This window comes from Alexandromys fortis, unplaced genomic scaffold (genome assembly GCF_014885135.2).
Source record: "Alexandromys fortis isolate MF-2015 unplaced genomic scaffold, M_Fortis_MF-2015_v1.1 scaffold_8_9099976_23576923, whole genome shotgun sequence".
Classification (NCBI taxonomy): Eukaryota; Metazoa; Chordata; class Mammalia; order Rodentia; family Cricetidae; genus Alexandromys; species Alexandromys fortis.
This window is the reverse complement of record NW_026067899.1, coordinates 76,469-101,779: the sequence shown is the minus strand read 5'-3', so window position 1 is coordinate 101,779 and position 25,311 is coordinate 76,469. Positions and strand designations below refer to the sequence as shown.

Genomic DNA, 25,311 nt, shown 5'->3' with positions numbered 1-25,311 from the left:
GCTCCTCTCACAGTCCAAGAGAGAAGGAGATGCTGTCTGCTCACAGCCACATGGCTGACTGGTGGCAGTCTGGCATGGATGGGACTCTCGGGATCCAGTGCAGACCCCCTGACAAGCTGCCTTGGCATTTGTTCAGCTGTGTGTTAAAGCTTCATGCACATGGCCCTAGCTGTTCCAGACAGGGAGCCCTATTCACTTTAGGAATCTCGAGGAAAACTGACCCCAAAGTGGAGAAAACATTACAGACTTCTGCCAGAGTAATAAGAGAAGAAAGAATAAATCCAATAAGTGAATGCTGATTCTAGGCAGTATAAACTGTTTTAGGAGATTACCATAATCCCGTAGTGACCAACAGGCAGGGGAAGGGAAGCATTGGTGCTAACTCATGCCAAGTACAACTTTCTAACTATTCTCCCCATGGCAAGAAAAAAAGCTATGAGTAGTTTTGATTTCTAAAAGCCAAATTTAATAAATTAACAACTGCATGCCAGGTAAAAATATAACTTTACAGCTGAAAACCAATAATTTAACAGAAAATGCGGTGTGGTGCACTTGTACTGGTAGGGTAGCTTACTGAAGTGGCAGACCCGCAGACATCCTGCTTTGCTGGAGAGAAAGCACTATGGTAGAGGAGAGAGCTGGGGAGGAACCAAGTGTGGGGTGGGTAGATGGCAGGGCGCTGCCTATGCGTGTGTGCGCGAGTGTGCAAGCGTCTGAAACCGATGGCATGGACCCCAAAGGCAAAGTCATGACAGTTTACTCTGGGCAGCATGCTGGGTGACAGGCACAGGAAACCCAGGACAGAGAGGCGGTGCAGGTTCAAGTCTGAGATTCCTTGATGTGGGGTTTCCTCACCAAACAGGGGGTCATGCAGGAGCTTGAGTTTCTCTTAACATGATAAACACCCAGGACTTCCAGACGGGAAAGCGTGTGTTTCGGTTTTACAGGGACAGCTGAGTGGTGCTACAGAAATGACAAGAAGTTCCTTCATTCAATCTGGTTGTTTGGCCAAACCTTTAACCAAGAAACAATTCAGCTAGCGAAGCTAATTAAATTACTAGAAAACATTCCTTCATCTGTAAAACATTTCTTTTTTCCTCAAATCAAAACTCTAAAATAAAATGTCTTCATTTTTGATCAGCAGCTCCACCACCAGTCTCTGATAGCGTATGTCGTTGAGGGCGGCCATCGGGTCTAGTTCTGGGGATCTCATGAGGGTTGGCCCAAACACGATCCCAAGGTTCTCTGCACTCATCAGGTTCTCCTTCTCGTGAAGGGTCACTCTGAAAACACAGGGAAGGACAGATGACTTCAGTGACGCAGGGGCTCCAGCAATCTGAGCACCCAGATGAAAGCCAGAGTCACGTCCAGGCCTGTGGCTACTGGCCAGCTCTCCCAGGCTGCTTTCCTGTGCTTCACAGAAGCTTCAAGGAATGCGACTTCTTTTGAAGTAGGTCATGTTGATAAAGATTTTAAAGTCCGTGTGGGTTCAGATACTTGAGGGGGAAGGAGAAGAGGTCTGCCCTCCCCTTCCTTGGCTCTCTGGCTCCCCTTGGGCCTTTCTGCAAAGTGAGACTGAGTATCTGGGAGAGCAGCTGTGGGGGCAGGGAGGAGTGGCCTACAGTCAGGACAGTCTCGGGTCTGTCTCTCTTCCTAGTACCCTACAGCATCAGAACAGACCATCTTAGAGAGTGATTCTTATTATAGAACACAGAACTAAAGCCAAATATGAAGCCGACTTTAACTGACAATGGCATGAGTTGTGAGCACACCCAAAGGAAGCATGAACTCACTCATGGCGCCTTTAAGTGGGAAAGAGCTGGGCATGGCGGCACACACCTTTAATCCCAGCACTACAGAGGTGAGGCAGGGGGGTCTCTGTGAGGCAGAGATGAACCTGGCCTATATAGTAAGTCACGGGTCAGCCAGAGTCACATAGCAAGACACTGTCTCAAAATCAAAGACAAGAAGGAAGAGGAGGAAGAAAAGAACAGGGCGGGTATCCACGAGTGTCTGAAATGCACATGTGCTTCTGGACAATGCATGCTTTGGGGCATTTAGAATTTGCGTTTCTAATTGAGTTTGAGGCCCTAAATCTGCTGACGTCATATAACTGTGAAATTTTTGTTTCAGCTGGTAGAGATTGATCACCATCAATCATAAAATAGCTTAAAACTCTTAAGGGGAAGCATTCCTCCCGACTCCATCACTGTGTGCCACTTTCCGGTGTTGGTAAGGGCAGTAAAGTAGTCTAAAATCCCATTCCAAGCTTGAAGTGCTTACTTGGAGCGATAAGCTAAGAATAAAGTGAGCTGCCCCACAAACTGACGGCAGCAGCCCTCTCCTCCTCCAAAACACTCACCAGTGTCTGCAGAACACGAGCACCCTTACAAGCAGGCCCCAGAAGGGCAGGGCATGGATGCAGGGCACTGCAGGGTATTTTTAGCACCTTTACCAACTAATGCAATTCCTCACAAGACAATGCCGCTATGCACCTACGCGTTCACTCATGAGAACATGTCCTCTCTTTCACCTTTTACTTAATTTTATTCTTGAGATTTGGCTATAATACAGCAGTAAGCTACAGGCTGCACTTGCCTCTTCAGATGGGCCATGAGGTACCGGAGGGTCTCGCAGTGGGCAGGCGGCAGCTGTCTCAGTGCTTCATGAAGGGTCTCCAACTGCTCGTCAGGGTCCATGATTTCTACAATAGCAAGGAGATATGCGCTAGTGGAAAACAGATGGGAATGCTTATGGAACACTCTTCCATGCTTTTGTAAAGCAAGCAAAAATGATTTCTCACAGAACAAAAACAACTGTCCAATGCCATCCTAGGTTCAATGCGGGAGCAGGGTTGCTTTTCCCACCTGCAGGTCTTGGGTGCAGCAACTGAGGAAATGGACACACTAGAGATCTGGACTGTAACTGACAAATCCAGACACATGGACACTCACAGAGAAAGCCCGTACACTCTAATGAGTTCATCTGAGAACATTATAGACTTACATATTGCTCAAAATATTTGTATACCATAGTATACAAGACAAGCTAATCCACGGCCTCTTGTGACTCCTGGCAAAATCTTATTGATAATCTTTTCTTCTTTTTTTTTATAGTGACACTGTTTTGCTTTGCAGTGGTATGGGCAGAACCCATGCCTCATAAATACTAGGCAAGTTCTCTACCACATAGTAATACCCCAGCCCTTCATTTTTCTAAGCCAAGAAATAGCTCACCTAACATTTGTTTGCTGTAGTTATTATATTGTGTGTTAAGTCAAAGCATGAGGACTCCCCAATTCTGAGACTGTGTTCTGAAGAACACACGGCAGGCAGCTCTTAAGTGTGCTGTGCCACGGTGGGGTACTAGGAGAAGGGGGTTCTTCCAAAGGAGTCCACCTGGAAGGGAAGACCTCCGTCTGGACCTCAGATCTGCACTGAGGGCTCACACACCAGGCTGTTACTGTGGCAACTCTGCTCGATCTATCAATCACACCTGTAACACCAACAGCTGAAGCTGTTGCAACCCTGTGCTCTTGAAGAAGCACCATAGCGCATTCTCACTCTGCTTACAAGGAGTGCTGTAAACGCTGCTCTCAGCCCAACCACACAAGGCCTTGCACTGGAGTCCTTCAAGTGCTGGGAAGGTTCCACCTGCCCAGAGCCTTCTGTCTGTTTCAGATGGACAGCTCAACTCTGGTCTCGCTTGTACCCACAGCTCAGCTGGAGGACAACGTGTACCGTGTACACCATGTACACTCTGTACACTGGGCCCAATAAAGGCCAGGGAAGAACAAAGGCTGAGCTTCGAGTGCGGCAAAGCAGGCCAGATGATTCTCAAAGTGTGATAGTGACGGAAGCTTTTTAGTTCAAAAGAACTTTTGACTGCTTCGCAGCTTTGGTCCAAAGCTTCCTCCATCCCTGCTTCATTTCTTTATAACAAAGAATAATGTGTTCTTTGCCTTTTGTCATGATAGATAATGCATGACTTCCAAATCGTGGGGACTTTAAAGGGTATCTGTTCATAACACAGCTATTTTCTCAGACACTGAAATTCAGTAATTGAATTTCTAGAATAAAGAAAAGGAAATTCTGTTTACTGTGGAAAGCTAGCTCTTAGTATAGGGCTAAATTAATTTGAAACTACATGATTTCAGAAATTAAAAGCAGATTTTCCTTTTTAATTTCTACAATTCATCTCGACTAGGAGAAGCTTGAGACAGTGGGAGGCTGCAGAGAGCACTGGTGTGCTAGCTCAGGGAGCTTAGCTCCTCCTGGAGGGGTGGACAGTAAAGACCGAGGCCAGCTTTGCTGCACAGACTCCACAAGGTATGGTAAGACAGCCCAAAGGATGCAAGCACTTGGACTTTAAAGGTCAGGAAAAAGCTCACTGTGAAGGAAAGGTCTTGAGTACAGCCTCAGAGTGAAGGAACGAGCTGAGGAGGGAAGAGGGTCCCAGCTGAACTGAGCTGAGAGCACATGCTGGTAAGACTGAGGGGAAGTGGGGCAGATGCGGCTGCAGATGAGAAGGACGGGGTGATGTCAGAGGAAAACACTTTTCCTCATGTCAGCTGGGGGCAACTCAACTCTGAAGATTTACGGAGAGGATTGGGAAGGCTATGAACCAAGTTGGGCTGTAACCTGATGTTCATTTAAACATGCTATTTATTTAGGCACTTATTTATTTGTGTGAGTACGCATGGCATGTGTGTGGAGGTGAGTTCTCTCTACCACAGGGGCATGTGGTGGCAAGTGTGTTTACCCGCTGACCCCGCACACTGGCACGAACATTCATCTTCTATGGTTCCCTTCCTCTAGGTGCCATGCAGAGCGCAAACTACAGAAGGCACGAGTAACGGCAGGAAGACCATTCCAGCAGCTAACACAGAGCCCAGGGGCCGCGACAGTAGTCTGGAGATGACAGCAGTGTGAACGATGAGAGACTGTTTTATTCTGAGTATATTTCGAAGGTAGAGCCCATGAGAGTTCCCGATGGGGAATGTGTAAAAAAAACCTGAGAACACGGAATAATCAAGGTTTGGATGCAGACAGTTGGGAGGGAGGGCGGTCTGGGGGATAGCGCTATCTGAGATTTTTAGATGGACAAATCAACCTGCTGACCTGGATGAACCTGCTGTTGCAGAAAGAGCACCTTCCCCCTGTATTTCCAACTGGTTCCAGTGGGAACATGGTAAAATGTACTGAATACCTGACTGAAACTGACCAGAGAGTCTCCCCTGGACATAAGCCCCCCCTCCCCCTCCCCCGTTCTCCCATGCACACAAGTATTGCCCATCGTCAATTTTCTAGAGAACGAAACTTTTAGTCCCAAGACTGTTACGGCGTAATTTAAGAGGTAAGCAGGAACAATGGAAGGTGTTTAGAGACAACTGGGTATCATCAGATTAGCGGTCATCAAATACAGACAGTCCGGCATGTGGGGGACGGGAGGGCATCACGGCGGGCAGGTTTCTCTAGACACAAGTGGGTTTCGTGATTGTCACACCTGTCCACCATCAGTGGCCTGGCTGTCTACAGAAAAGCAGCAAGAGCGCAGGTACTGGTGGTTTCAAGACAAGACTGAAGCCGGGCAATGGCCTTTAATCCCAGTACTCAGGAAGCAGAGGAAGATAAATCTGAGTTGGGGATCCGCCAGAGTGAGTTCCAGGACAGCCAGGGCCATACAGAGAAACCCTGACTCAACATACAAACAAACCAAAACCAAAACCAGGACAACCAACCAACACAACCTCCAAACAATGAATTAAAGGAAAAAGTCTAGCTATATAATTGCTTAGAATATTTATTTAGTGACTTAAGTCTGTGCATCTCCAGGTAAAATTCCAAGCTTAATAGTCAACAAATATGTAACACCTAACTATTACTGAAATGAGGGACTACTCAGGCCCTGAGGAAAATAACACCTGAGGTGGCAATTATGTCCTGAAGGGATGCCAGTGCAGCAAGAAAACCAAGTCATGGCCACCCTCTGCCCCACAACAGGAATGAGGCCCAGGGTGGGGATGTAACGAAAAGAGAAGGAATGCACGGCTGAGGGCTGGGGAAGGACCAGGAAAGATGGTCCAGGAAAGCATGGATACTGAGGGCTAGGAAGTAAACACTCGGGGCCTGGGTCAAGAGCTAATTAAGGTGCACCTGGAGCATGTACTGTTAATTCTCTATAGAGAAGTCCAGTAGAGAAGACCCAGAAAGTTCTCCCTGCCAGGCTCATCCAAGGCTGCACACTTAGGAAGAGATGTGACTGTCTAAGATCTGGAAAATAAGTGATCCGGCTCCTGGGCTGGGGACAGTCCCCACATGGTTTTCACCATGATTACAGAGTGCTCACGGATGCTGGCTTCTGACAAGACCCTGCCTCTGGGCCTCTGTTCTAGAGCAACAGTCTCCACTGGGGAACAGAGGAAGAAGGGGTGGCAGCCTCAGACTTCAGGGCTCCAGAGGCTGTGCAGTCTGCAGGGTGATCTGGCTCCGCACAGCAGCATCCATCTCCTGCCCTCAGCCTCTCTCGTCAGCTGTGGGAGTTGGGGGAAAGCTGCTACAGCACAGCTCCGCTAGATTTTGAGAAAAAAGCTTTAACCTAACTGATTTCTGCTGTGAAGGCATGGAAAACAATACCAGAGATTTCTGGGGGGTGGAAACTGAGATGTTTTAAAGGTAAAGAGTTGACTACATTAGCAAGTGTCACCTAATCCTGTCCATCACTTGAAGGGGGTCTCTCCACCGTCATAGGTCTTCTCCTGGTTCCTGCAGAAGCTAGGCAGGGTGCAGAGTGAACAGAACAAGGACCTCAATGAAAGGAGGACAAACAGGTTGGGGTGCAGGACCACTTCTAGCAACATGACCTTGGCTAGTAGCAGGCAGCTCAGTTATAGCTCTGTAATTGCCAAGGCCTTTGCTCCTCCTTCTGTGTTTTTTGAGGGATGCCTGAATTAGACACTAAAGCAAGAAGCTGACTCCAGTGGGAAAGGACACTATGTTCACTGCCATCAGCATCACACAGGAACCATACATGTACAGGAAGCACGGGAGGGTACCAGGGGCTTTGGTGTCACACAAATCACTTACCAGTTTAGATTATAAAGGAGACATTTTTTTCTCTCCATTTGGGGGAAAAGGGGATTTTCTGATTTCAGAAAGGAAGGTTTCTGAAACAAACCCCACAGCAATGGCAATTGGTTTGGAAGAGAAACAAAGGGAAAGGTGTTCCCAGGCAGTCAAGGTGGGTGGGAGAGAAGGTAAGAGAACATGGAGCCCAAAGCCTCAGGATCTGACAAGAGGCTTGGGTGTTTCCAGTTTGGGTGTGAGGTTCAGAGCCAGGCTGGGTGAGTAGCCCTCCACAGGGGACATGCTTCCAGTCGGGGGCCACAGCTGAGGGCTGCCTGCAAACTCCCTGGACAACCACGGCCAGCACCAAGTCCACCCTAAGATGGGGCAGTTGTGCCACCCACATCTTCTAACTTCTGGTCAGACTGTCTCAAGCTGGACTGAGAACAAAGGGTACCACAGCTCTGTGAAAGTCCACGTGAAGAAGCAAAGCAGAGGAATCACTACATCACTAAGCAGAGGAATCACTACATCACTAAGCAGAGGAATCACTACATCACTAAGGAAGTGATGCTATTATTTAAAGGGAGGCCATATGGGTTTACAGACAGAAGCAAAATGACAGGAATAGACTATCTTTTCTTAAAAAAAAAGTGATGTCAATACCTAAAATCTGTTAAGATTTCCCTTCTTTAAAGGGTAAGATGTGAATTTCAGGTATGAATTTTGAAACACAATTTTGCAAATGAGCCATTTTCTTCTCAACTAGAATTAAAAAAGGAAAAACCAAAACTCTGCCTGAGGCCTGAGTTCCGTTTCTTAATTCTGAAAACAAAGCAAAACCAAACAAACTCCTCGATGATGCAGAGCCATCTTCCCGGGAGCACACACTGATGAGCCACAGGTCGTCTGTGAGCTCTGAGGGCCTGCACACTCAGGGTAAGTACCGAAACTGACCGTATGTTTGCTGAATCAAACAAGACTGTAGTCTTGTTCCGACCTTGGGTTTATTTTACTGGACGCCGGTCAACATCCAAGCAGAATGGTACAGATTATTTTGGAAAAGCAGCAGAGTACAAAACTAATGGTAGAAGGCATGGATAATCTGGGCTAGAGAAATATGTCTTGCAGACACATGGACTGGAGCGTGGAGAGAGCTGCAGGGGATGAAGGACAGGAAAAGTGGTTACTGGGGAGAGGCAGCGTACTGGGTGGGGGACTCACATGTTTGTACTTACTGGCAGACTCTATGAACTTGGGGTAGGCATCATACGTGATGAGAGGAATTGGCAGATCCCTGAAGTACAGTTTAAGTGCACCAGTGATAATGTTGATATCTTCATACATGTTCACAGAAATATCTGCCTTTTCACCATCTTTTAAAAGAGAAAAAGTAAACATTGAATTCATAGCAGAATCATTTTAACATGATTTGTGCATGATTAGCTTTTAAAGATACACAACACTTCATAATTAAGTATTTTATCCTAACTGTATAGAAGTTTGCTGGGATGTATACAGTTTAGGACTGGACAAGTGCATGCTTGAGTGGCTAACTTAACCCCTGGCTATGATGTTTTTGTTAGTTAAGTGATTTTTATTTTAAAATAAAACAAAAAATGCATTTCATTACTAGCAACCAACACTCTAGTTTCTAAGGTTGAATTCAGCATGAAACATTATCTATACTAGTGACCCACTTTGGTAAAACGGCAGGTAATTTTTCTCTTCTTAAGCTACTTATTTTTCTTTTTCCTTACTCAGCTGTGCATGTGTGTGTGTGTGTGTGTGTGTGTGAGGAGAGAGAGAGAGAGAGAGAGAGAGAGAGAGAGAGAGAGAGAGGGGGGGGGGGGGGGGGGGGGGGGGGAGAGAGGGAGGTGGAAATAACTTTACATTTCATAGTTGCCTGAGAATTCCCAGGGCAATAATGCAGTGTTGCCTTCTTTTCTGTTTTAAAGAAGTACACTGCGCAAAAGAGAACACGGGCCAGGCCTGCCGACCCGAGTTTGTTCCCCAGGAACCAAATGATGGAAGGCAAGAGTGCACTCTTTTCAGTTGTCTGTGACCTCCACACAGGTACCACCCCTAATACATGCAATGCCGATGATAAAGGTACCTTGTTTTATCCACACCTGGCTTCACAGAAATAACATCTGGATCTTGCCTAACCAAGTCCTATGAGTAAACGAGGCAGTGAAAAAGAAAAAACCTAAAATGCTCCACATTTTAAATAAAATGCCCCAGAAAATGCGCCAAGGTTCTGAGTGTTGAAGCAAGAGGAGAGGCACTATAGAATGGGAGACCACTGACAGGCGTTAGGCACTCAGATTCTGAAGCAAGGCTGTCTTCAGAGAGTCCTCCTGTGCTGTCCTGTGTTTAATAACATCTGAACTTGTAGGCAAGATGGCTCGGTAGTTAATAGCACTGGCTGCTCTTCCAGAGGACCTGGGTTAAATTCCTAGTACCCACATGGCAGCTCACAACTGTCTGTAACTCCAGTTCCAAGGGATCTGGCACCCTCACAGGCAAAACATCAATGAATATAAATTAAAAATAAAAAATCTCAACTTTTATCTATTCAAGATTTAATTAGTATCATTTCCTTGATATCTATATTTGTATGTGTCTGCATACCTATGTGTGTGCACAGGGGAACAGATTTAACAGTGAAAAGAATGTTAGTAAATTACAACACACACAAATGAACCATCAATGCTTGGTGACAGAAGTCAGCCTAAAATGGCTTCGTAACATGCAATTATAACTAGACAGGGTGGAAAGGTTTGTGATTACTGAGTATTTGGGGGAAGAAGGAACACACAGGTAGAGTATGAGGATTTACGTTAGTGACGCTATTCTGCATGGTACTGTGATGTAGACAAAGAAACCAAGTGTAGACTCTGGCTTTTAGTTAATAATGTGCCAATGCTGGGCTATCAGTGATAACAGACACACAACACTAATTCAAGATGCTAAACCAGGCAGGGTAGGGCATGCCTGGATCCCAGTGTGCAAGAGGAGGGGGCAGGAAGGTCAAGAGTTCTAGATGATACAGCTTCATGTTTCTTTCTCACCACGAAATCTGATCCTCTAAGGTGGCTGATGCAAAGACAAGAAACTCTAAGTTGAATTTTGTTTTTGTAGGCTTAGTTTGAGACAGGCTAGGCTCAAATTCATGTGTACTAATCACAGCTTTGAATACCTGCTTCTACCTCTCAAGTCTCGGGATCAAAGGTGTGCTTATCAAAATTGTTTACAGAATATGATAATCACCAGTCCCTTAGAAAATTAATTTAGGAGTAGCCTAAGAGTGTGAGCATCCGAAGTTAACGTCTACGCTGAGAGCATACCTCTGTCGAAAGCCATCTTGACATCTTCAATTAGGTCACTGAATCCCGATACTCGGTACAGCCCTTCAGAACTAAGACCTGAAAACCAAGCAGTAATCATGGAAACGGTGCTGCTGATCTGCGCATTTCCTTCACATTTAACTTCCCTCCATACTTCAAGCTCGACAAGTTATGTATTAGAAAAAATAATAAAACACACATGGTTGGAGGACTTTTCCCACTTTTCTCCTAAAATGAATCTGTTTCACTCAGTTTTTACTTCTGACCTAATGTCACCTGGGTATTTATAATTTGGCCATTATGTCGCCTAATTAGATCAGGTAACATTAAATCTTAAGGGAAATCATCCATCACCCAATTCTATCGCGAAGTCTTTTATATAACAAAAGAACGAGAGCCTGCACCAGCAGGCCTGTGCCAGTTCTCCCAAGTGGGTAAGAATAACTAGGGTGCAGCTCAGTTTCTGGTCTTTTCTGGTATCTTAATAGGGCATTTCTGCCTTTGTTTCCATCTCTGCACAGAGATCTCTGCAGACTGCAGGCATCACCCTAAATGTTACTTTCCATAGCTGGTAACATGCTCCGTGAAGCCAAGCTGTCTGCTTATGTGCACACTGCAGACACACATCTTCTTATGCCCTTCTCCCCCATCACTGGAGACAGCAGCAGTTCCATAACTGGCACCAGAGGGGCGGAGCTTGCGAAGGCTACAGCCGCTGCACCGGAAATGCCTCACCTCTGGATTCGATCTCCCTGATGCACATGTCCACCACCATGGGCCGCTTGGTGGTGTGCGCTTTGACGAGCGTGGTCAGGTCGCAGCTGTACACCTTCTTCACGTGCTTCAGGTCTGGCTTACAGTCGTTGGGGACCATCTTGGAGCACTGCTTGTGAACATTCAACCCACAATCTGTAAAAGGAATAAAGGAAAAAGTTATGATTATTTTCAGTCTGGGCATTCTGGAGTGTTTCTCTGAGCAGAAGACACTGGTGTGAACTGCACCTCCTCCCAGGGAACGTACAGCAGCCCCCTCTCCTCAGAAAAGTTTCATTTGAACCCAGAGGTCAGGATTTTCTTTCTTTTTGAGATAGAGTCTCACAACAAAGCCCTGGCTGACCTGGAACTCTCTAAATAGACCAGGCTGGCCTCCAGATATCTGCCTGTCTCTGCCTCCTGAATTCCAGGACTAAAGGCATGTGTCATCATACCCAAAGAGGCCAGGATTCTTGCTAATAAGAATTCTTGTTAATAAAATTTAAATAACTTCATATTTTAGCTTCCTGAATGGCCCCAGAAGAAGCAAAAATAAAATCAAGACAGATTCCCCACACCCAAATCAGTAAGTGTTCCATAATTATTCACAATAGAATGTCAGATCAGCAAGGCTAAGACCTGAGTGTGTTTGCTTTCGTCATAATTCTATGACTTGTTGAAAGGTGTGGCATTTTGGGAGGTGCTGGGCCCTTTTCACAATTAAGTCAGTGTTGCTGTGAAGAGGCCTGTGGGAGAGTTCTCTCTCTTCTGTCATGGAGAATACAGCCAGGAGCTCCTAACGAATGCTGGTACCGTGACCTTTCTACCTCAGAACTCTGGTATCTAATACTTAGTCTCTGTAAACTATCTAGTGGGAAGTTCTTTGATATAGTAGCACAAGATGAATCAGTCAGATATCTCAAGAAAATTTACACCTACTGTAAGTTGTAATCAAATTTCAAATCACTTGATATAAAGCAGAATTAGACACCCAAAATAAGTGTATACAAGGTTTGCTTAAAATAAATCAGTTCCCATTTATATCTATTCACAACACCCCTATTTTTGTTTTGTTTTTCAAAGCCGGTTTCTCTGTTAGTCTTGGCTGTCCTTGAACTCACTCTTAAGACCAGGTTGACCTTGAACTCACTGAGATCTACCTGCCTCTGCCTCCCAAGTGCTGGGATTAAAGGCCTGCACCACCACCACCCAGCCACAAACCTTTTTTACAGGTAAGAGTACATATAATTTCTTGGGTAGTCTAAAATAGCCATTACCATTCTTTTTACTACGAACAGTAGCTAACATTTATGGAAGACTTAGTATTATTACCCACTACCATTAAAAGTGCCTTGTCTTTACTATTTCCTTTAAAACCACAAAAGTATATCAAATAGCTACTGTTTCTTCTCATTTCCTATTTATATCTGAAACAAGGCAAGTTAAGGAATTTGTCCAAGCTACATAGTGGGGCTGGAACTCCACCCGATGGTGACTCTGGAGCCCTCAAGTCTCCATATCGATTATCTCTATTGAAATTACTCCTCTGGCTTTACAGGGCTCTAACATCTTGGGCAGCAGAACCCAAGAACTTCCTGGTTAATATTTGAGGTCCCTTTTCAATAACAAGAGTATAATGAAGTTTTATAATGGATGACGAACAAAAGTGTTCTGCTAAATTAGACTCAAATGATAAAATATACTGAATTATTTAATTCAACTAAAGTAAATGCCATTTTATGTTTTTTTTGTTTGTTTTAATTTTTCGAGACAGGGTTTCTCTGTGTTGCTTTGGAGCCTGTCCTGGAACTAGCTCTTGTAGACCAGGCCGGCCTCAAACTCACAGAGATCTGCCTGCTTCTGCCTCTTGAGTGCTGGGATTAAAGGCATGTGCTACCAACACCTGGCCATCTTTATGTTTTTCAGAATGTTTCGTTGGGGAGCAGTTTATGACAGCTCCTGCTTCTTGTCTTATAATCCCAACATTTCAAGTTTTGAGTTTAAGCTTTCCTGGTTCATGGTAGGATAAGTAATTCTGGACTGTATCTTGGCTCCTGTAAATGTTGTGAGTCAGTACCCACTTAAATCTTCCATTTCAGCAAGTTCTACTTTAAACTTACAATGCCAGGCCTGGCTCACCTTTGAAGATAAAATTAAAATGTTTACCTGGTCTTTAAAACACCTTCCCTCTCTCCCTCTCTCTGTGGACCACATGTGTGCAGGCGGAGGCCAGAAGGCAGCACTGGATACCCTGTATCTGGTCTACGGAGTTACAGGCTATTAAGAGCTGCCCCGTGTGGGTGCTGTGGTGCTGGAACCTGAACTCCTGGAAGAGCGAGAAGTCACTAAACTACTGAACCAATTCTAGAAACTTTCTTTAGTCCAGATCTCCAAGTTTTCTCATGGTTAATACAAATATATTGTTATAACTTAATTTTTTATGTGGTTGTAGGTGTTACAATTATTGAAGAAACAAAGTAAAACGCATATAGCCAGCTGGAAAATTCTTTTAAAGTGTATTAAAAGTCTGAGATTTGGCCAATTTTCATCATTTAGTAGTAGTTTGGCTGTGTCTTGCACTTCATGCACAACCCAGGTCCCAGGGGGGCTTGTGAAGAGCAGCTGAGACAAGCCATCCTCTCAGATGGAGAAAATGAGGCCCCGGTGTGTTCCCGCTACTCGGCTAGAAGAGCTGCGCTGTGACTGGACTGCACAGCGGCCAGCCTGTGCTCTGCTGATCTCCTCACCCCTCCTTCCTGCCCACAGCACACTGCACACGCCAGTACTTCTGTCAGCGCTGACGATGAATTACCTACGTTCAGTCTTTTGATCAGTACTGTGTATCACAGCACCAGGATATATTCTTGAGTGTAAAAGTGTTGCAGTATTTCACCTGTACCAGTCTTGCAATTATCTGTGCTTGATCTTGTAGAACTTTTACAAAGCAGTGATAAAACCTAGATATTATATTCTTGTTTCTTAATTATTTAAATATGAATATTCATAAAACAATGAATAACTATCTTCCAAAATATACATTAACATAGTTCTGTTACCCTTTAACCTACCATTAGAATGTAAATGAATGACGTTGGTCATTCACTTCAAAGCATGGGTCTCTGTGCTTTCTAGAAGTGCAGCATTCATGTACATAGAGAAGTCGGTGCATACAAAGCCAGACAGCCTGAGGTCAGTAGTCTAAGTAACATGTGTGTGAAGAAAATGCAGACTAAAGTGCAATGTGGATTCTTTGTTGCTCTTTTCCTGTCTTGATCACAGTATATTTCTTCTCTTCTTATTTTATTTCCAAGACAGGGTTTCTCTGTGTAACCCTGGCTGTCCTAGAACTTGCTCTCTAGACCAGGCTGGTCTCAAATTCAGAGATTCACCTGCTTCTGCTTCCCGAGTGCTGGGAATTAAAGGTGTGTGCCACCATCGCCCAGCAATGTTGCATATTTCTTATCTTGAGAAACTGGAGGATGAAACACAGTTTAATAACATAGAATTAACCTACAAAACCGAGAGATATAACAAATGACATCTACGGACCTATCTCTCATTTGTGTGTAACATCTTCTGGAGGAACAGAACTGCATATGATTTAAATACGAAAACAAAATAAAGTCTTTTTTTGTTTGTTTGCTTTTGTTTTGTTCTTTCAAGACAGTCTGTGTTGTCTGTGTAGCCCTGGCTGTCCTGGAACTCACTCTGTAGACCAGACTGGTCTTGAACTTACAGAGATCCACCTGCCTCTGCCTCCTGCGTGCTAAGCCTTAGTGGCAGACTGAAATGTGGTGTGCTGCTCGTGCACTGAAATATTCTCAGTGTTTTCAGAGTGTGTTTGGGGAATATAGAAAGATGCTGTAATTTTTGTGCACGGTGTTCCGCCTGCAGGGGCAGGTCAGAGTCTCTGGGACTGGAGTTATAGATAGTTGTAAGTCACCATGTGGAGCACGGGAATTGGGCCTCTAGATGAGCAGCCAATGCTCTTAGCCAATGAGCCATCTCTCCAGCCCTGATGCTGTATTTTAATGCTGTTTCCTTACCACGGCCTTCCAAAGAACTTCATCTCCAATCCTGTTAGAAATTTAGCCTTTGAAGTTAATCCCATACTTTTATATTGTTCAAGTGGGATAAAGAATACTTGTTTAGCAAACATTTCATTGTCTTTAAGTTCTAAATCTGAGCTTCGTCATTATTTGATGTGGTTTTGAGTGAATCACAATTGTATCTAGTAGCTGTCTATTTAAAATGGATGACTGCAGCTGGATGGTGGTGGCACATGCTTTTAATCCCAGCACTTGAGAGGTAGAGACAGGTGAATCTCTATGAGTTCAAGGCCAGCCTGGTCTACAGAGCGAGTTCCAGGACAGCCAGGGCTGTTACACAGAGAAACCCAGTCTCAAAAACCCAAAAGATGACTGCAAACTTTCAAAGGATAAATGTGACCCTGTTGGCACCATACACATGTTTTGATATGTGGAAGCATCAGGGTTTAAGCCTGGGTTTCCATTTTGAGGTTATACATGAGGAAGGATATGAAGAAACATCTCTTTCTTCTTTCTGTAGCACTGATGATGGAACCAGAGCTCCATGTAGGCTGGGCAAATGCCTACCATTGAACTGCATCTGCAGCCAATAAATTTTATTGTTAAATGTACCTCTCTGGTATTTTCCACTATGAAAGATTCTCGTTATTTTTAATTGTGTGTGTCTGTGTATGGGTCTGTACATGTTTCTGCAGGTGCTTGTAGAGGCCAGAGGTGCTGGATGCCCCTGGAACTGGAGTTACAGGTAGTTGTGAGCCCTGACCTAAGTGCTAGGATCTGAACTCAGGTTATGTGTTCTTAACTGCTGAGTCATCTCTTCAGTCCCTTCCCTTATTAAAAGTGAGTATCTCACAGTGAGTATCGAATAACCATCACATATCATTTTCATAAGCAAATTAAGAGAAATGGTTTATGCCTTGGAATATTTATAAAAATATTACTTTCAAACAAAAGCGGCTACATGAAAATTTTAACGGGATTCCTCAAGTTCTCACCGACTAGTAAGGGAAACCACTAGTGCTATGTGTGACCAATTGAGGTGCTAATAAAAACAAAGTTCTTCAAACTAAAAGTTCAATATCTGCATATTTAAAATAACTTCTATTATTAGGAGAGAAACTGCTATTTCTTGTTTGAGGGCAGAAATGACAATAATGATGATGAAAATATTAAGAAATCTTCACAATTTAAACTCAGCTAAAATGTCTGTTTTAAGACAAGTATTATCTTTCCTTTTCTATTGGAATATTCTGGCAAGGCTAAAATAAATACAATTTAGGAATTCTGATAGAATACATTATTTTTGGGAATAACATTTCCTGGAAGAGGAATGTCTGATAAAATTCAGTGATTACATAATAATAACAGAACCTAGAAGTTTACATTTCATGATTTTAAAAAGTGTGGGAAAATTAATCATTTGAGTGTGTGTATGATTTATTTGCTGGCAGGCCTTGCTACAGAATCCAGGCCGGTTTTGAACTCATAACCCTCTGACTGTCTCTAATGTGCTGTACATCACATTCACACAGTTCCCTTTGGGAAAGGGACTATTGCCCCGCCTACTACCGTGACTGTGTGCTCTCTACAGCCTTCACTCTTCAAACTCTGGCTTCGGCCAGATGAGTCCTAGAATCATTTAGATCTAAAATCCTCACTGTCAATACAAATGTTAATTGGTTATCAAAACAGAACTAATGTGAGTCTAAACTTTTCTTTTTCCTTTCAGAAGACTGTCACTGTGTAGCTCTGGCTGACCTGGAACTCACTATGTAGACCAGGCTAGTTTTTTTTTTTTTAAAAAAGAAAACAAACTCTTTTATTTTTCATTTTACATACCAATCCCAGTTTCTATTCCCTCCCCTCCTCCCATTCCCTCCACTTTACCCCTCAGCCCACTCCCATCCACTCCTCAGAGAGAGTAAGGCACATTGCTTTGGGCCCTCCCTACTATATCTAGGCTGAACAAGATCTATGCATCCAAAGAGAATAGGTTCCCAAAAAGCCAGCACAAGCAGTAAGGATAAATCTTGGTGCCACTGCCAGTGGCCCTGCAGTCTGAACCAGCTATACAACTGTCACCCACATTCAGAGGGTCTAGTGTGGTCCTATGCTGGTTCCTTCCTCTCTGGTTGGAGTTGGTGAGCTTCCATTAGCTTAAGTAAACTGTTTCAGTGGGTGTCCCCATCATGGTGTTGACCTCTTTGCTCATATTCTCACTGCTCCCACTCTTCAACTGGACTTTGGGAACTCAGCCCAGCGCTCCACTGCGGGTCTCTGTCTCTGTTTCTATCAGTTGCTGGATGAAGGTTCTATGGTGACATTTAAGATATTCATCAATCTGACTACAGGGCAAGGTCAGTTCGGGCACCCTCTCCTCTGATGCTAAGGGTCTTAGCTGGAGTCATTCTTGTGGAATTCCTCTAGTGCTAAACTTCTTGCTAGCCCCATAATGGCTCTCTCAATCAAAATATCTCTTCCCTCGCTCTTATCTTAAGGAAATGTTACCTAGCCACAAGGGAAGTGCAAATCAAAACGACTCTGAGATACCATCTTACACCAGTCAGAACAGGCTAAGATAAAAAACACCAATGATAGCTTAAGCTGGAGAGGATGTGGAGTAAGGGGAACACTCCTCCATTGCTGGTGGGAATGAAAACTTATACAGTCACTCTGGAAATCAGTGTAGCAGTTTCTCAGAAAACTGGGAATCAACCTACCTCTGGACCCAGCAACACCACTCTTGGGCATAATACCCAAAGGTTGCTCAATCATTCTACAAGAACATTTGTTTAACTATGATCATAGCAGCATTATTTGTAATAGACAGAACCTGGAAACAACCTAGATGTCCCTCAACAGAAGAATGGATAAAGAAAATGTGGTACATTTACACAATGGAGTACAGCTCAGTGGTAAAAAAAAAAATGACATCTTGAAATTGGGGTGCAAATGGACAGAACTAGAAAAAACATCCTGAGTGAGTAAAACCAGACCCAGAAAGATGAACTTGGTATGTACTCACTCATAAGTGGATACTAGCTGTAAAGCAAAGGATAATGAGTCTCTATAATTCATGACCCTAGAGAAATAAGTAACAAGGTGAACCCTAAGAGAAACATACAGATCCACCTAGGAAGGGGAAATAGACAGGACTGCCTAACAAAATTGGGAGCATGGGGGTGGGGGGAGAAGGGAGGGTGGAAGGGGAAGAGAAGAGAGGAGAAGAGGAGTAGGGAGGAGAATTTGAGGAAAAGGGATAGTCAAGATGGAGGAAGGACCAGACTAGTTTTAAACTCAGGTCTCTGTCTTCAGAGTGCTGGGAAGCTACATCTACCAAAGTAGATTCTGTTTATTTAAAAGGAATTGTTTTTATTTTCTGAAGACCATTAATGGTGGATTTGTGGGGTTTCTGTTCCTTTGTTTTTAAGGCAGAGTCTCGTGTAATCTAAGCTTGCCTTGAACTTCCTGTGTAGCTGAGAACGATCCCGAAATCCTGATCTAGCCTGTCCCTCCTGAGTGTTGGAAGTACAAGCCTGCATACTACACTCCATTTTCAAAGAATGTGCACTGGGGAATGCATCATGTGAGACAAACACTGCTGAGTCACACCCCAGCCCTCCTCTGTATTCAAACAAAGGCTAACATGTGCTCCACAGGTAACATTTTAAAGCACAGATGAAAACTCTCCAGACTTTTCTTTTAGCTTCTGCCCTTTACTCATGGGAAGAGAGAGAGGCTATACACGTGGTGCTGGAGGGCAGAGTTAAATCATTTTATTTTTCCTTGCTTATGTTATCACTAAAACAGCTGTTCCAAGGCATTTCTTCCAAATACGACTTGGAACTGTAGCATATTACTGCATATACTTTAGACACAGTGGGGCTGTTTTCTGCTGCTGACTGACAGGATTCTCATGTACATGGTCTTCTCTCTTTCCAAAGGCAAATGGTACAACCATTAATTCATAGAAAACCTTACGTTAGTGACTGTCAAGTGCTAAGAAACTCAGTGTCAGCTGGTCAAGGATGTCTCACAAAAGACAAATGAGGCTGACTGAGACCCTCACTCCTTGAGCAGGAGACCTGCTGTGGAAGGGGTATGTTATCTGCCTTTCAACAACCATGAAAATCAGTGGTTCTCAACCTGTGGGTCAACTTACTCTTTCGTATGGGTTGCACATCAGATATTCGCATTACAATTCATAACAGTAGCAAAATTGCAGTTATGAAGCAGCAACAAAAATAATTTTATAGTTTGGGGTCCCCACAACATGAGGAACCATATTAAAGGGTCACAGCATTAGGAAGGTTGAGAACCACGGGTCTAGATGGTCTTCCTACCACAGTGACCAACACTTTCCAGCCCTGCTGCTGCCCTTTAGTTCAGAGACAATACCACAGTCTTCCAAGGAGGCTTCTTTGTGGACTCTGACACCAGAATCAGAGCTGAGGCACTCCTGGACAGATCATTCTGCACACTTAAGTGCCACTGTGACATGTTATCCTTCTCCCCATGTCAGGGAGCATCCTGAATAGGACTGGCCTGTGACACATGTCTGGAAACTGAGAATTCCTTAGTGATGATCAGATACTACTCACATGCAATACATATTGTGCTTTGTACTCAAAGAAAATGTAACCCAGCAACACACATAAACATGTCTGCATTTAATGCACAACTAAAATACTCAATCTTAAATCAGAAAAGAGAAATTAGGGTAGTTATCATTTTGAAATAATTTACTCTTAATATACTTCAGGAAAAAAAAGCCAGGGTCTTATGTATCTCAGGCTGGCCTTGAACTCACAACTTTGCTACATACAATTTTGAACTTCTGATCTTCCTGCTGTCACCTCCAGTGTGCTAGGATTACATGTGTATGGCACCGGGCCTAGGATTTTGAGGCTGTAGGGACTGAAACAGTCCTTGAGCATGTTAAGCAAGTCCCTACCAACAGTCACATCCCCGGCCCTCTTAGCATACATCTGCGTAAAGCTTTATGCTAAAAGACATGTAAGAAGATATTTTAGTTCAAAAATTAAGTAGTAGAACTTTAATGATCAAGTATAACATATTTAATATTTAGAGAAAATACTACATAATATTTTGCTTACATATATGTCTGTGCACCACATGTGTGCCTGGTGCCCACAGAGTTCAGAAGGTGGCATCAGATCCCCTGGAACTGGAGCTACAGATGGTTTTGAGTCACCATATGGGGTTCTGGGAATTGAACCCAGGTCCTCTGCAAGAGCAACAAGTGCTCTTAGCCACTGAGCCATCTCTCAAGCCTACCACATTGAGTTTTTCTTTATGGGTAAAAGTGTCTAAATGTAGACCGAAAATACCATCATCATTTTTCACAAAAAGATCTGTTACATTGAGCATCTTCATGTATCATAGAGAAAATATAAAAGATCAAGTACTTCTTCAGAACTTGGTAATCATCTTTGAGGATAAATCTGTAGACTTTTTACAGATTTGACTTTGATTTAAAAAATGTAGTTAGGACAATTCAGCTTACCAAGTCAGCTTTAAAATTCAGTTTCCAAGGCAACAATCTTATGTCCTGCTCACTGCTTAAAAAAACCAAAACCACTATAGATGCAGTCAGTACAACACCAAAGGCATGAATAAACCGAAGTGCTTCTGCTTCTGTCTGAAACAAGCTGGCCTCTTCCTTTTCAGGGAATTACACATATCCCTACTGCTCTGCCCACCAAGGGTGAGAAGGTTATGGCCAACACAAGAACAGTCTTCAGTGGCTGCTGGCACACGGGGAGGAGCAGGGGCTCTTACCTGCACATTTCACTCCCTGAGCAATGAGGCCCCACATGAAGTTGGCACAGTATTCACACCAGTGTGGCCCTCGGAACGTATGGACCTGAAAAAAGAATGGGGCAAAGTGGAGAAAGGGGAGACATGAGGAGGCTGTTGTGCATCAATCAAAGGAGGCTTACACAAGCTAGCTGAACTAAAGATGCGCATGCACATTTAGAAAACCCATCGAGTGGAACTGACAAGTGACGTGTTTTCAGAACTTCATTTCTTCTTTTAGAAGGGATGACACATCACATCGATAGACTGCAATTTCCCTCTGGAAACAATTTCTACCATGGAATCTTCCAATGAGTTGTCTTCTCAGGCACAGGGAGCCTTTTGACACTGACATGCAAGTCTGAGTGTGAAGACTCCAAGGCTAAGAAGCAGGGTTGGCAACGTCTTGAGTCTGTAAAGATTTTGTCAGTCCAGTTTCCTGGGCAAAATGGGTTACATATATTGAAGTGACCCTGGTTGAAACTGAATCATCAAACAGGGCCAATTCTTCAAAACATTTTATATTACTGTATTAACAACAAATGCATGTTAGTGCCTATAAAAACTACAGTGAATGAGAAACCAAAGGCTGGCATTCCAGGCCTGTGACATTGTGTTGGCTCCCACAGACTTTCATGCATACAAAAGGTAAGTATTCTAACGCTGGTGAAAAATATCACCAGAACAGAGATGCCATGAATCTGAACCTTCAATTAAATAACAGAATTAGGAAATCCTGCCTGATGTGGTGGCCCATGCTTCTTAATCCCACACTAGGGAGGCAGAGATTCCAGGTCATCAAGAACTGTACAGTGAAACCATGTCAGAGAGAGAGAGACAGACAGAGAGATGTGGAGAGGGAGGGAAGGAGGAGGAAGAGGGGTAGGGGAAGAAACAGTATTACCAATTTTGGGCAAATTCTGGTTAAAAGTGCACTAGGAAAACAACAACAACAACAAAAAAAGAGAGGATACAGGAAGTCAGCTGATTTACAGCCAGTTAGATTTAATTAAGGTCATTTCCTCCTGCAGGAAACAAAACCATGGAGAAAAATCACCAAGTGTGATGATCTCCATGTGCAGATCTGCCAGCACAGTTCTGTAAACCACAGCTAAGAATGTCACTTCCCATAACTGTGACATTAACCTACTGACTGGGTCTCAGAAACAAAGCAATGACTCTGGGATATGTATACATATTTACATATATTACAGAACTGAATGGTTTCTTCAAGCCTAAGATATCACAAGTATAACATTTCATTCAGAAAAACAATTCTGATTGAATAATGACACACCACTAATTATAACGCTCAATTTCAAAGATGCTGAAATATGAAATAAAATGTCTCTAGTACAGTCAGTAAAATATGGATATCAGAATTCTGGTCCAAATACAGAACTGGCACAAATATCCCTATGAGACTACAGAGGATACCCACAGTTCATTCCAAATAGGTATGTGTTTATGATTACAGCAAGCAAGACTGAGAACCAGGTTTCATGTAACTTTGAAAAGTAGGCCATAATTCCTTTTATATCTTTCATTAAAAGGGTCAGAATACAATACACACTTGCCTCTGAACTGCTAATGATGTTCAGAGCCTATAAATTGAAAGCATTTCATGGAAGTGCCGGAACAGGGCCCAAGATCAACAGATTCTCTCCAATGCCCCTATGCTTGTCTGTGTTCTTCAGAATGAGTAAAATTGCATGAGCCACACTTCACTCTGACGTGAATGTGAAGTAGATCACAGGCACGGGCTCATACAAAAAGGTATGGACAATCAAATCATGATAGCATCCTAAAATTACTTTGGAGAAAGTCTCTGAGATACAAGTTCGACCACAGGTTGCTGAGTCTCATGTTAAGTATGTATCACTCAGATGAGTGATGTAGATGTGTAAAAATGCAATGAGAATATGGAGGAAATCCCAGAATTACTTTGCACATGACTTATCTTGTATTGAAGCATATTGAGTTACAATGGGGAACAAGTCGTAGAGGTGTTATGTTTATTAAACACAAGAGCACTAACTACCAATGTTAGCACAGTCCTTTCTTCCCTTGTGAGGGCAGTGGTGAATATGGTATTTTAAAGACACAGGGCCTCTGTTCATATGACACATGCTGAAGTAAGACTTAACTGTGCAGGCTCCATGTTCTCTAATCAAAGGTTGCACGTGTATATCAGAAAGCAGCTGTTACAGAATTATTACTCATATACTTCAGGCTGGTACAAATCTTTTATAAAGGCATTGTGAGCCATCTGTGGTTATTTTGTTGTAGAAGTGTTAAGTAGCTTGCATGCCCCAGCTGAAGTCAGTCTGGAAGGGAGAGAGGGCAGGGAGAGAGGGGTCACTGACAGGACAGGGTCCGGCAGACAGTTAGCTTTGACTGGAGTTAACTGGGTAGGAGGGACAGGAAGAGAACCCCCACAGGCACACCTTGGTCTCGGGTAGCACAGGCTGATGATGAATGCTGCCAAGGCTGACCTTGAACTCCTGACCCTTCCATCTCCATTTCCCAAGTGCTGGGATTATAGGCAGGTGCTACCTGACTAAGAGCAGCCTTTAAAGTTTTACAGCACAGAAGGGCAATTATAGCTAATATTCATTAGCTGTATATTTAAAATAGCTAGTAGAAAGAATTTTGAAAGCTATCAACACAAGGAAACAATAAATGTTTGAGGAGGCTGATGCCATTACCCTGGTCTGGTCATTACACTTGTGTTGAAATATTACAGTGTATCCCCAAAGAATGTGTAATCACATGTTAATAAGAAGAAACAGCCCTTCATCTGTGCAGAGCCGAGCACAATGCAAACAGGTGGTATTTACTGCATACAGTTCTACAGTCGCTGACATCTGCCAACATTGTCACTAGAAATAGTTGTATTTTAATCATGTTTTAAAAAGGAGTTAATCAAATGTAATGCATGCTCAAGTATAACAGAAAGGTCAAAAGTGGCACTGCTTAGGAGGGAACTAAGAAGGAAATGAGGAGAAAATAGAAGAAAGGTTCAAAGTGGATTAGGAAGAAGCCCAGGGCCACAACAGTGGAATCTTTGGGTTTTACAAATGCTAACGCGCTAGGCAAACAGTCTACCCCTGAACTCTAGCCCCAGACTGTCTGTTTGCCTATTTTTAAAGTTAGGGTCTTCTTGTAGAGCTCAGGCTGGCCTTGAACCTTCTACCTCAGTCACTTTAGCTCTGTTGTTATTGGTGTAGGCCACCATGCCTACCTGACCAAAGTGAATACTTTTGCCTGGAATGCTCTACCCTTCATACAGTAGATGCCTACCAGGGATCAGCAGCTGGTCAGCACTTCAGGAGTAAACACTCCTGCAACCTGGATAAGCACACACTAAGCAGCACTGGCATTTCCATAGTTTTCATCTCAAGTGCCCGAGGGTTTGTTTTTGTCCTCCTCTCTTACTCCTGCTCCCTTTCTCAGCTCCTGGTTCTTAGCTATTTTCCTGGTTGGGTTTTTGTTTGGTTTGTTTGTCAATTCCACACAAACCTAGACATATCTAGGGAGAGGAGATCTTAAGTGAAAATTGCCTCCTACGACTGGCCTATAGTGCATTGTCTTAGCTAATGTTTGATGCTTCTCCTGGGCACAAGTGGTCCTGGGTCACATAAGAAAATCAGGCTGAGCAAGTTATGGTGAGCAAGCCACTAAGCAGTGTTCCTCCATGGCCTCTGCATCAGCTCCAGGCTGACTTGCTTTGATGATGAACTGAAATGTGGAATTGTAAGCCAAAATAAACCCTTTGGCCCACAAGTTCCTTTTTTGGTTATGGTGTTTATCACATCAACAGAAACCCTATGACTGCTGCAGACTTGGTAATCTAACGACAACCTTTCCTTAGCAGTGGATAGAAAACAGGAAAACGTTCCATCTCAGATCTTTCTTTTCCCGTGACTTCTTTTGCTTTTCTTTTATTACATTCATTTATTTATGTGTATACGTGGGTGTTCATGGAAATCAGAATTTGGGGTAACTGGTTCTCGCCTTCCACCATGTGTCGGGTCCTCAAGATTGGCTGCAAGGGCCTTTACCTGCCTGAGCCATCAGTCAGACCTTTCTGAGACGTCTTTGCTGCTCCTTCCACTGTCACTATGTGGTCACCTGGGGAGGGGCTGACCAAGGGTATGTGAGTATATGTGATTTGGGTCATCCTGAAGCTTTTTGTTACCTTCTCTCCCAGTTTACCTTGGGTATAAAAGCTGTGGAAAAATAAACGTGGGTGATTTCAGGACCTGAATAATC

At 43.6% G+C, this 25,311-nt stretch overlaps 1 protein-coding gene across 4 annotated transcripts in view; it reads right to left on the bottom strand.

Annotated features, from left to right (window-relative positions):
• Window positions 1-440: 440 nt before the first annotated feature.
• The window catches only part of Chn1 (chimerin 1), an 81,012-nt gene continuing 56,141 nt past the window's right edge, over window positions 441-25,311 (bottom strand). For all 4 annotated transcript variants that reach the window (XM_050123501.1, XM_050123493.1, XM_050123473.1 and 1 more), the window contains 6 exons: window positions 21,019-21,103; window positions 11,150-11,323; window positions 10,415-10,492; window positions 8,303-8,440; window positions 2,599-2,704; window positions 441-1,283 (listed from right to left, as the gene is read on the bottom strand). In XM_050123501.1, the coding sequence (XP_049979458.1) occupies window positions 1,112-1,283; window positions 2,599-2,704; window positions 8,303-8,440; window positions 10,415-10,492; window positions 11,150-11,323; window positions 21,019-21,055 (705 nt within the window). In that variant the 5' untranslated portion in view covers window positions 21,056-21,103 and the 3' untranslated portion in view covers window positions 441-1,111. The remainder of the gene's footprint in view (window positions 1,284-2,598; window positions 2,705-8,302; window positions 8,441-10,414; window positions 10,493-11,149; window positions 11,324-21,018; window positions 21,104-25,311) is intronic.